General features: G+C 32.4%; 1 protein-coding gene across 1 annotated transcript in view; it reads right to left on the bottom strand.

The window, feature by feature from the left end:
* The window catches only part of cpa (F-actin-capping protein subunit alpha), a 70,059-nt gene extending 57,662 nt beyond the window's left edge, over nucleotides 1-12,397 (bottom strand). The window contains exon 1 of the mRNA XM_067270767.1: nucleotides 12,274-12,397. Coding sequence (XP_067126868.1) covers nucleotides 12,274-12,315 — 42 coding nt within the window. The 5' untranslated portion in view covers nucleotides 12,316-12,397. The remainder of the gene's footprint in view (nucleotides 1-12,273) is intronic.
* Between the last annotated feature and the right edge of the window lie 680 nt (nucleotides 12,398-13,077).

Raw genomic sequence — 13,077 nt, 5'->3', positions numbered from 1 at the left:
TTGAAAATCATTAGCCCTTTACCACCGCCATCTTGTTTACGTTTATTTTGTAAACTGTCTGATGGCAATATAGGTCAGTAAGGCGATATTATTTTAAAAATTCACCAAAAATCAAATCATTATGTTTATTTGAAACATACATGTACATTTATAAATATAAAATTAGTTTAATAGTTTAGAATAATTATAATTTCCAATTCTAAATATCTATTGTTAGCAAAAGGTGGCAACACTGCACTGAGAGAATAAACAGGCAGTTCTTTATAGCTGGTGTGGGAGTACGTTGTCTCTTTTACTGCTGCTGTTTTGTTGTGCTGCAAACGTATTATGTTTTTCATATTAAAAATCTGATTTTAATACCCACAATGTTGGCTACCAATGCTAAGAAGAAATGCAAATAATATTCACAGGAGTATTTGAAATATGATTTTGTGCCATAATTTGCTAATGAAACTACTCCTATGTGCTTATTATGAGAAAAAACTTTCAGCAATGATGCTATGAAGCCGGCATAAATGAAAGACCACTTGGAAAGAATCCATTCTGATAAGAAAAACAAAGATTTTGAGTATTTCAAAATACTAAAAGAGAAATTGAGAGTTCGGCCAAATTTGAATACATATTTGAAGTCATCTGCTAGTGTTGATAGAGGAGGAGGGCTGAAGACATCCTACAGCATCTCTCTTAATATAGCAAAGAAAGGCAAACCATATACTGTTGGCAAACAGATTATAATACCAGCTATAAAAGATGAAATTGAAAATGTTACAAAAGAAAGACTCTCAACTAGTTTTAAAATGCATATCATTAAGTGCAAATACTGTGCAGCGACGTATTGAGGAAATGGCCAATGATGTGGAAAGAACTTTGACCTCTGAGCTCCAGAATTGTAAGTTTGCTACTCGACTTGATGAATCAACTTTCAGAAGTTCAAATCTTCTCATGGCTTATGTTAGGTTTCATAGCCCATCCTTGAATGACACTGTTGATGACTTTCTATTTGCTAAGTATCTCAAAACTGATTTAAAAGGAGAGAGAATTTTTTGCTGCACTTCTTCAAATAATCTTGCAAACATACTGCAAGATTATTTGAACAAGCGCAGCATTCCTTTTGGGAATATTACTGCAGTAGCTACTGACAGCACACCTGCATGGTAGGCCGTTACAGAGGATTTTCCGTCTTTCTGAAGGAAAAGGTTCCTAAAGTACATACTGTTCACTGTGTCCTACACAAGCAGCAAATTGTAGCCAAAAAACTGAGTGGCAAACTTCATGATACTCTAAAAGTGTGCATCAGGTCAATAAATAAAATGAAAGCTCATCCTCTCAATTCCCAACTGTTTGCAAAGTTATGAGAAGAAAATGCTGAAACTTTCAATCAATTACTTTTGCACACTGAGGATGATGGTTGTCAAGAGGTGATAGTTTGCAGAGGCTTGCTGACTTGTATGATTCAGTTACAGTTTCTTAGGAATGTGGATCCATCACTATGTGACGAGTTAAAACAATGCAAGAACCATCTGCTTTATTTGGCAGACCTTTATTTGAAATTTAATATAGTACAGAAGCATTTGAAAGGAAAAAATGTTACAATTGTTCAAGCTCAAACAATCATAATGGCCTTTCAAGTAAAAATGGAGCTACAGTAGAGCGTCGATAAGTGGAACGTCGGTAAGTGGAATGGCCGGAAAGTGGAACGATTTTCAGTCGGACTGTGTCGTGCTGAATCGAATGTTTTTGATACTAAATTTACTTCTAAAGTATAATTTTCATGTTTTTTATATTCTTTAATATATTTATTTTGTTTGTACAAAATGCAGAAATAATTTTTAACGATACGATAGCCTCGATGATTATTATAAAAATTTTCGTTAGGCTTAAAATCGACAAAAATTCAACACAAAGCGACACGCAACGGAGAAAAATTCAACAGGAAACGATACGCAACGGAGAAAAATTTGAACATCGAACAGGTTAATGTATTTTTTCGTACAAAGTCGGAAACTGGAACAAATCATTAACTGGAAGGACCCCAGTCCCCAATTGGTTCCACTTATCGACGCTCTACTGTATTTAAATCTTCACTGGCACGATCTGATTTTAAATATTTTTCAAAGATTATGCAGAAAAAATATGTACTTATACATTTTTATACCTTTATTTAATATATATCATTTTCCCAAGTAGAGCCAGGTACTTCAGCTAGTAATACTTTATTTCTCAGCAAAAAAAGATTTGTTTTTATTTCTATATAAAAAAGACATATTTTTTAACAATAAAATATTTTGACAATGATTCTTGCATTACAAAGAGTTAAAGTCTTTTGAATTCAACTCAAAAATGTAAAGTTAGGAAACAGCATTGAACACAATACAGTGACTCAAAAGGTCTGCATACAGTAGTTAATGATTTTTAAAAATATCCAAGACGTTTTGTTAACTTCCATTTTTAATAAATTGCTTAATATAGTCATTATGAATATATAAACTTTTTCCAAACAATGAGCATTGTATATAAACACAATAAGCATAAAACAAATCTGCTTACTAAATGCATGCCAAAAAGTCTGTATACAAGTAGGTTCTTTTTCAAACTCAACATAAAATACTTATGAAAGTTCAAATTTATCTATTTCTAGCTATTATGCATTATAAATTAAGTCAGTTATGTAATTCTTTTTAGTTCTTGTTAAAATTACAATGTTATGTAGAAAAATATTGATACATTGAAGACTGGACAGGTGCTTCAATTAATAATTAAACTTCATAATGAAAGAAAAACACTTCATGAGATAAGAAATCTTATTGGAAAAGCCCATTCCACCATTCAAAAGGTAACTTTAGAGCAACAGGCAATCTACTCTCAAAATCTAGATCAGGAAGACCAAAAATATCCATGTCTCAATAACAAAAAGTTACATAGTTAAAATAAACCCAAATGTAAATGCAACAAAAAATAGCACAGAAATTTCCACATATAAAAATAAAAAAATTAGTAGAAAAGCAATTTCTTTATCTGTAATCAGTAACCTTAAATCCTCTCTCCATTTTTACATAATGCAAAAATGATGATTTTTCAGCCCAAGCAAATCAATTTCTGTCGCAGTCTGGATCGATTTTATTAACTTCATATCCAATGCCTGCTGTATCAAAAAAACAAGAAAAACCATTTCACAACCCTGTTTATTGTCGATGCTTACTAGTCCCCTTGACCCACCTTCCAATGCCGCATGACTAAGGCTTTTCTTTCAAACAAAAGTACACAAACCAGGGGGCCATTAGGCCTTTGGTAAACAAGAATTCATTTTTAGAAAGAACACTATCAAAGTTCTTTAAACCCCTAATTCCACCATCAGAACTGGTAGTTTCTTCAGCTATTGAAGGCCGCGTTTTTTTATGCAGCGCTCGAGAAGCGCTTTACAGCGAACACTCTGAAACCCGTTTGTAAATGCAGCGCTGCAATGTAGCGAACCGTTTTTAAATGATTGCTGCAAGGAGTCGCTGCAGCGAAGATAAAGCAGCTTTTACGTCCGCTACACGTATAAAGCAAAATGGATGCCTCCACATCGAAAATGTTTAACGTCGTATTGTGCTCCGGAGAAAAACAAATAAACGTTTCCGTAGACGAAAATACGATGAAAAAATTAAGTACAGGTAAATATCTTTATATACATTCTTGAAATAATAAATTTAAATTTAATCCGTTATTGGTATTGTTTACTTTGAATTAGGTTATACTGATATGATTAAATGGAAATATAGAATCAGTTTTTAATTTCAGCTAAGGAAAGATAATACCAAATAAGTGATAATCACATTGTACACATTTAAGATGTTTAATTTTAAAAATATGCTATATATTTTTCAGATGAGACGTTTCGAGAGAAGTACTGCGAAGTATTCTTCTCATCTAATAATGTTGAAGGCACAGGTGAGACATGTTTTATTATTCATTTAAAGCATCTTAGAGGCAACTATGATAAAACTGTAATACTGATGTAAATATATAAAAATAAACTATAAAATTTTTTTCATATATGTATTTGCTGAAATCTCTAAATTTGAAATTTTCCACCACAGGTTCAACACTCTCTGAAACTGCACCCTGTCAGAATAATGAAACTGAATCAGGGAAGAATGTAAACAAGTTGGATTCTGTAAGTATTATATTTTATGAGTTAAAAAATTATAGCTTACATTATGAAGCAGTTATTTCTAAGAAAACATGATCTGTTATCCTTAAATAAAACCCTTCATTTTATTAATTTATACATTTAACATATTTATGATAAAATACTTTAAGTTTGAATATTTTTGTGAATAGTCTTTAAAGTAAGTTTCTGAAAACTTAATTAAAGAATCTATATAGTTATCAACATGCTAATGAAAATGTAATATTTTATAGGAAACTACATGGACCGCTTCCTCTATAAAAAAACTTATAGAGTTTCGCAGAGAAATGGACTTGCAGTTTCAGAGTCCAAGTTGTAAAAAAATAAAATTATGGGGCCGAATAAGCCAAAATCTAAAAAATGAAGGTATTAACGTAACGGCAATAGAGGCTGACAGAAAGTGGAGAAATCTAATGCTGACATACAGGAGGAGAAAGGATCAAATGAAACGGTCTGGAGGTGGCCAAGTTCCCTTTTGGGAATTTCAGGAGGAATTAGATACTTTCCTCGCTTCAAAAGCAAATATAAACCCTCCTCCTGATACCTTATTATCATCATTATCCTCAGCAACTAAGGAAAATGATGCTGAGGAAATTGGTGATGCCTGTACTTCAGACGATTGCCTGGAGAACAAACAGGCACCACCAACCAAAAAAAGGAAAAGAACATGTTCTTCCAAAGATGAGCCTCCCAAATGGTTTCAGGAATATATAAAAAAACAAGAGGCAGCGGATGAACAACGCTGGAAGAAATTAGAAGAAATTGAAGTGGAGAAATTAAACATTTTAAAAAATATTTTAAATATTGTTCAAAAAAACAAAGAAAAAAAGTAAATTTAAATAAATGTTTATAATCAAATGTGCTTGTGTCTTAAATTTTAATTAAAAACTGGTTTTATATATCAGACTCAATTATAATCATTTCAACTTTCCATAGGCAGGATTAAATGTAATTCTAGTTCTTTTGCTAATTTCTCATCTATTCCCTAATCCCATCATATCCTGACTAAAAACAAATTTTTAGGATATTTTAGGTTTATATTCTCTTACACCCTTGTTTTTTGTATGATAGAATTACCTGAATTTTGAATTTAGATTTATCTCCTCCCAATTTAATTATCTAACTTGTAAGTCTACCATAGTTACACTTTAATTATCTCTGAAAGATAATGTGAGAAATATATTAAATGTTATCCAGTCAACAACTTTTGTCATTTTACTTGAATTTTACATAATAATTATTGAAATAAAAATATTTTTTGAATATAGTAAGAAATAAACTATTAAATTTTTGTCTTTCACAGTTTTGTCAGTGAGATTAATTTAAAAATCATAAAACATAAAAGGAAAGTATATTTCAGTAAACTAGAAATTAATGTACAACTTATATTTTAAAAAAAGTAAATTTTAAAATACAGTAACTAAAAATTTGTAAATATCTGTGTGTTTGCACATCCTTCATAGCTTACAGTAAATTAGTTTTCACTGTAGTTTCCAAATGGGTTTGTTACTTTTAATTTGAAGTACACAGCTGAAAGAAGAATTACTGTTTTTTTTGTATGATAGAATTACCATCAGTTTTGTATATTAGTAAGGATATTTTTATCACTATTGTAACATGTACACTTAAAAATTATCTAACGTTTAAATGCTTCAGAATTTGAAAATAATTTTAAATGTTTGACACGTTCCGTATTCGAATTGTACTGGTCAAAAGCCTGAAGACAACGATGATTATGGACAAAAACATTTTAATTAAAATTTGTTGTTACTGGGATATAATAAGGTTCTTGTGTGTTGAATTGTATATTACTCTTCTGAGACTTACATATTATTCTTTAAAAAAAAAGGAATCAAACTTTCTATTACAGAAAGCTTCATTGTTGATTCCTTTCTTTTTGTACAGGACTCAATAGGAAATGCAATTTTTCCTTGGGTCAGGAGAAAAGTTAGGGGCCCTTACAAAGTTAATGCCATTTTTATTAACAGAAAATAAATCTTTAAAACTGCTTTTTATTAATAAAGAAGCATTGTGTTTAATTTATTCAAAAATGGCAAGAGGAACTCTATTCTCAGACTCCATACAAGCTCTGAATGGCTCTGTGTGTTTTAACTTTAAACCAGTAACTTCTAAGGCTTAATTAAGCCTTAGAAAATGCCTCGTTTTGTATTTTCTTCCTTTGATCATCAGAATGACAGTAATGTTGAGCGAGTATTTTGAATCTTAGCCCAATTTATTGTCTTTAATGGCCTCTGTGTAAAACTACAAATGCATTATATACTTCTGCAAAAATTTAATTCAATAAGGATATACTTGTTTTTAGACCAAAATAAGGAAAAATATGTTCAATAAAAGTAATTGAGTTTTCCCTACTTTTGAATTTAAATAATCTTAGTCAACAAGTGTAAATAAGCAAATTTTAAAATATGAATGTAGAAAAAGCATGAAACAATTTTTAGCTTTTTGGTAAAAAGACATTTGTTGGTTGTGATGTTTCTACAGGGAGCCCTTCAATTGATAGATGAGTGAATTTGTGATAAACATCTTATTAAGAACACTGACAACAGATTGTATAAAACTATTCTCTACATTTATTAATTTAACAACAAGACAATTGTAAATTATATTTTTAATAAACATTTCAATTCTGCATCAATAGATCTGCTAATTGATTACGTTTTACTTCCGCAGCTGTACGATTCCTCGAAATTGGGTCTTCTGCAGGTTCATTATTATCATCAACAAATATATCCTCTATACAGTCAACATCACCTTGATTAATGCACAAATTGTGCAATATACATGATGTCATTACGACTTTTGACATCGATGAAATGTTTTCCATGTCCAGATATTTTAGTCGACGAAATCGCCCTTTTAGTAGACCTATGGTTTGTTCTACCACAACTCTGATGGAACTGTGCTTTCTATTAAAATTTTTCTGTTTCACAGTAAGATTACCATAATCTTTATATGGTACGATTAAAAATGTATCTAATGGATACGCTGAATCTCCAAGTAAATAATACTTATCTCCTAAATACCTTGAAGATTCGTTTAAAAATTTATTATAAATAGGGCTCTGCTGCCAAACCCGAGAATCATTGGCACTACCAGGCCAACCAACAAATGCATCAATAATTCGCATTTCCGAATCACAAATTATTTGCAACAGGATAGAGTGCCTTCCTTTCCTGTTGTAGTAACTCTGGCTGTCTTCCTTTGGAGCTTTTATATATATGTGTGTTCCATCGACACACCCAATTACTCCAGGCAATGAAACAGTACGGAGTTCTTCAAACTTATGAACTGTTCTTTCCAGGTTATCATTTGGCCACCTGATAAACTTGCCAATCATGCGACACATTTTTTGACAGAAGTCTATAAAGATTGTGTGTGCGTGACCTTTATTGACACCAAATCTGTCTCCAATACCTCTAAATGATTCTTGATTAGCAAGAGTCCAAATACTTAATAGTACTTCCTTTGTAGAAGAAATAAGAGGTCGTCCTTTTTTTACTCTCATTTCTCTCTTTGTATTTATTAATTTTATAATTTCCTATAAAAAATAAACGCATTATCAGTTAATTTTAGAAATTAATAGAAAATTTAGCTTATTTTAAGTTAAAAACTTACTTCTGTTGAACTTTTTGTGAGTCTAAAATGAGATTTGAAGTCATCCATAGAATATGAAGGTACGACCTCTTCAACGTAATTTCGTATCTTCTGTCGCTTAGATTTTTTACCTTCATTTGAAACAGCGATGCCGATCATTAAACTTTCATACATCCTTTTTTTATTCTGTTGTAGTTCTTTAAATAATACATTACTTTCTAAAACTGAAATTAACGAACAAGGGACGGCATCCATTTTGCTTCAGCGACAAGCGTTTGTAAAATGCCATGCAGCGACATGCAGCGGTTGCTGCTCATGACGTCATTTACGCTACATTCTCGCTGCATAAAAAAACGCGGCCGAAGTAAAAGCAGCAATCAGCAAAATGCTATGCATGTCGCTATATGATATGTTTCGGTTCTACAAAATCGATGTTATGTGTGTCTATCTACTTTGAAGCAGTAATGCTAGCTAATACCTTGTTGCTGAAAAAACAATTTGCACAACAACAAGTATTAGAAATACATAATGCACTATTATTAACAACAGAGCATAATTACTTTTACTTTAATAGTCAAATTTACTTTCAGAAACAAGACGTACCAGTGGGTTCTCTACTATCGGCAGTTTTAGCGGAGGTAATTACGAGAAACGTCAAGTTTAATATTTTCTCAGCTCTTTCTGTTACCAGCTCTTATACATTGGGTGCATAGATGTTCTTTTAGCACGGGATGGAACAACTGAAATTATCACAGTTTGTACAGCTTTTGTCATCATTACACTCTCCTATTAATTTTACTATAGAAAGTGAAAAAGACAACAAGATTAGTTTTCTGGATTTACTAATTTATAGAACTCCCACAGGCATTAGCTATGATATGCATCATAAATTTAGTTTATATCCTTACATAATACCCACAACATCCTTTCAACCACCAGTGTATAACAACAATGCCATTGCTGCACTAATTCAAAGAGCTTATCTACTTCATCCTCTCACTACTTAATACATGAGTTACACATTATAGCAACAGCAACCCACAAAGTAGAATATACACATGTAAAATTTAAACATGAATAACCGGGTAGGTAGGTTGCTTTTCCAGTCTGTAGCATCGATTGCACAAAATGAGAAGATTACATTTATAACTCCTTTCATTCCATACCTAGAGCCCATTTCATTACACATCACCAAATTTTTGAGAAATACAGGCTTATTCTTCTGATTAAATTGCAAATAACCTCGCACGGGTTCCTCTGCAACGACATATATTTTCTGTACCAGATAAATCGGAAGTTTATTCAGTTACATTAAAACAACCGGATTATGATGCAAATACTTTTAAATCGGGGCCAAATTACAAATCAGTCTTACTGAACACCAGAACAATATCCATAACAAGTGTACTACAGAACTTTCTAGGAGCATGGCGAAGAAGACAGTGCACCTAAACGAAAGGAGACTTCACGACTAATGCAACGCGTCAACAAAAAGTTACTTTATCTAGGTGGTGTTATTTATCAAAAGAATAGAACCGAGCAATAAATCTACGTGGGATCTTCCAAGAATTTGGACATTTTAAACATTCAGGCGGTTAACATTTATGTTATCGGGGTACTACCGATTTGCTGTAATTCTAAATTTACTGACGAAAATAATAATGTAAATGTTATTGTTTTTGTCAAACGTTTACATTATTATTTTATGCAATTTTATTGTTTTTCATACAAAGTTATCTCAATGCACACGTAGTTCTCGTGCTTACGTCGGTTTAAATTTAATTAAAAAGTAAAATTCAAATTCCTTTTTGAATATTTAACATCCCTTTTTTTTTTTAAATTTTAACATTGTAAAGTCACCTTCTTTGCCCAAAGACAACACGGATAAAAATGTCAAAAGTGCCAGCGTGGACGATAAAACAGTCTAATGCCGACAGACAGCAGTCAGTTATTATTAGACACAGCATACCTATAGACCAGAGGTCCCCAAACTTTTTTCTCACATAGACCACTTGCCAATTTTTTCTATTTTAGGTAGAACCCCCTCTTTCTAATATTGAATTGTTACAAATTCATCAACTTCAAATGTGTTTTTGACAGCTGACACAGTGCTAGTCACTTTGATAGGTTTAACTGTAGAGTGAAAAAGTTAAAAAAAAAACAAGCACATTAAGTTTTATACATTTATTAATTAAGACAACATAAAATGCAAATCTAGTAAAATTATAACATAAAATAACTACACGAAAAAATAAATACTTTTAATGGGAGGGATGAGCCTGATGCTTTAATAGCAAATTTTCAATATTTGGCTTCAATTTAGTTAGGTTTAACCTTAAATCTCCTCGATCGGTGATCTCTAATTTGTTTCTTCCTTTTGTAAGATTGGCAATGCACCAAAACCCCTTTTCCATGAGGTATTTAGATGGAAAAGCTATCAAAAACTTTCTCACAATAGTCCATAATGCAGGATAAGTAATAGATATGTCTCTCTGAAGCCAAAATTGCCAACATTCCTTTCTGAACTGTACCTTAAGTTCTTCGTTAGTGCTTATTCCGATCAGTTCTTCCTGTAATACAACATCCATTTCTTCAATGACACCAGTTGGATCGATAATCCATTGTGGTATTTCAATAGTCAAATCATCATCAAACCTAGTTTCAAAGTCTATGTGAAGCATATTTAAATATTAAATGTAGGTTGAAACATTATCATCCTGGCAGTTTGTCTGTGACAAATTGGGAAACTGGGAAAATTCACACCGTCCAATATTTTGCTTCATTAGTTTAATTTTGACAAGAAAAGCTGAAATGATGGACTTTGTTTTTATCAAATTTAGACTGTCACCTTGTAACTACAAGTTAACATCATTAAATTTAGTGAATAAATCTGTTAAATAAGCAATGTCTGGTTTCCATTTAATTAAATTTTCTTTTAAAATTGGATTTTTAACATCCAAAAACTTTAAAACTGTCTCAAAAAGGTTAGATTGGTTGATTGAATGCAAGAGAATGTTCTAACAATTAGCATTAATTAAAATTCAAATCAATTAAGTTGTCGGTTTGACCGTCGATAGAGAACGATCCCATCGTCAATCTCGAATTTTCCCACAATTAAAGCACAGAGTCAAAGTTCCCTAAATCTAGCTCCAAATCTTCATCATGTTTCATAAACATTTGTTTAAAAAATTTTTACTTCATAGGTAATTTATATGTCTATTATAAGAAAGTATTGTGTAAGTACATAGGTATTATCTGTTATGTGAATTATTCACTTTATGAAAAGCCAAAATTTCAACAACAACCCGCTTAAATGGGATCCATTCTCGCAGACCCTCATTTACATATAATGCACCTCCAATTTTTGTTTTCGCCGACATGGACCCCTTGCAGTTCGGAGACAACCACTTTGGGAATCATTGCTATAGATAATTACAATAATATAAAGGACATTCCAAAACATGTCATCTTTGCATCTCAAAGGACATTCAACAACTTGTTAACTGCCGTAGACAGACTTTCTCGAGTCACCGTATATATACATGCATACACACACGAACAAAAACTATAACATTCTAGAAATACAGTACAGGTATAGCAATTCATAGCATCGGAACATTTTGATTTCCAGGATTTGAAATCTTTAAATCATTCGAATACGTAATACTCAAGCGTGAATGCGTAACACGGAAGTTTTCGGCGACAGCATGCAGCCAATAAAATTCGTCAGCCACTCGCAACGTGGGAAAAATAATCAGGCTTCCACTCTTTTTCGAAGTTTGGAATCAAAATAGCTGACAAAATAGTAAACAAGCCGAAGTACCATATTTTTATCCCTTAAATTTTGGTATATACGAAAAAGTTTAATTCAACTACAATTTAACCAAGAAAAGTATTGGATAGAACCAACGCAATTAAACATACCGCGGAATTAAATGTATTTTGAACTTAGGCAGTATTACGGAATTTCCATAAAGTCGAAATTTTGTACAAGGTCCGAAGAATTGACAAATGCAACTTAAATAACTAAAGATGGAAAAATTCGTTTATCGCAGTTATCAACATTGCGATTAATCAGTCATTTTGTAAAACTGGCGGAGGACGGTTGGCACTATCGAAAATAGATATTACCACAGGCAATTCCTTTTATTAAACAAACTGCGACATTTTGGGTTTTATTTTACTTTTTAACTATTAAACCCCGCATACATCGTAGCCACTGTGTTTACGCAAAGCCCGAAACGTAATTAATTCGTCGTCAAATTACTTTTATAGATCAACTTGGAATAAAATAGGAGAGAATTTTACATTGCGACGTCTCCTTCCGGAGAGAGCCAAATGACAAGTCGACGTAATGCCAGGGGTTTTAACCCAGGGCGTTACTCAACGCGCCCACTACCGGGGTCAATTCCCCGAGTTAGTGAAATTTTCTGTAAGAAAAACAGAAAGAAAAGCCACGGTTGGACGAGACTGGACGGAAGACTTACTTTCTCTTGGTCCGAAATCAGTTCTTCGAAATCCGTAGCCATCTTTACCTAGAACACGCCTTTTCAAAGCCAGGAACTGTGGGTAACCCAACGAAATCTCGATGGCAGCCGACAGATGTCACTCTTTGACACTTTTGTAATTCTCTTCCATGTTCGTGGCTGCTATAAATGATAATTAGCCAACTATTTCTAATGTATTTAGTCCAGTTATTAATAAAACAAAATTTAAAAAAAACGTACTGGCTCCAACCTTTACGGAAAAAAAATGTTTTTCTCTCTTTTCTGATAAACGCAATATAAGTGAAAGGCGTCTGATAATTTTTATTCGATTTTCTAGAAAAACCGTCGAAAAGATAGTTTTTCCATTTTCGATTGTTGCCGGCCATCAAAAATTAGAGAAAACGAAAATTAAATTAATTTCAGATTTTAAACCCGTTATTCCGCGCGTGCTGCGGGATGTAAATACATTATACAAAAATCAGGTAGTTGTTAAGCTAAACGCTGCTAAGCAATGCCGTCCACAGCGTTACTAAACTCGTTTACTTCACGTATTGGGCGCAGCAATCCTCGCCGCGGTCTCACTGGTTCCAGGTTAAATGTGCAGCGCTCGTTTCAGTTGCTTTTCGCGCTGCAACAAGATGGCTGTTTCCACGGTGAAAATGTAAGAAGTTGAATTCTTACTTGATGTGACAGTAAAATTGCAAAGTTTTGATCACCGTGAATCGATATTCTGTTTGAACTGTTTTTCTTTTAAAATACTCATTATTAAAATAAACGATTTGACAAAACTTATATATTTAAAAT

This window comes from Centruroides vittatus, unplaced genomic scaffold (genome assembly GCF_030686945.1).
Source record: "Centruroides vittatus isolate TY-2023 unplaced genomic scaffold, ASM3068694v2 contig_377, whole genome shotgun sequence".
Lineage (NCBI taxonomy): Eukaryota > Metazoa > Arthropoda > Arachnida > Scorpiones > Buthidae > Centruroides > Centruroides vittatus.
The sequence above is the reverse complement of the archived record's forward strand: the minus strand, read 5'-3'. Positions and strand labels throughout refer to the sequence as shown.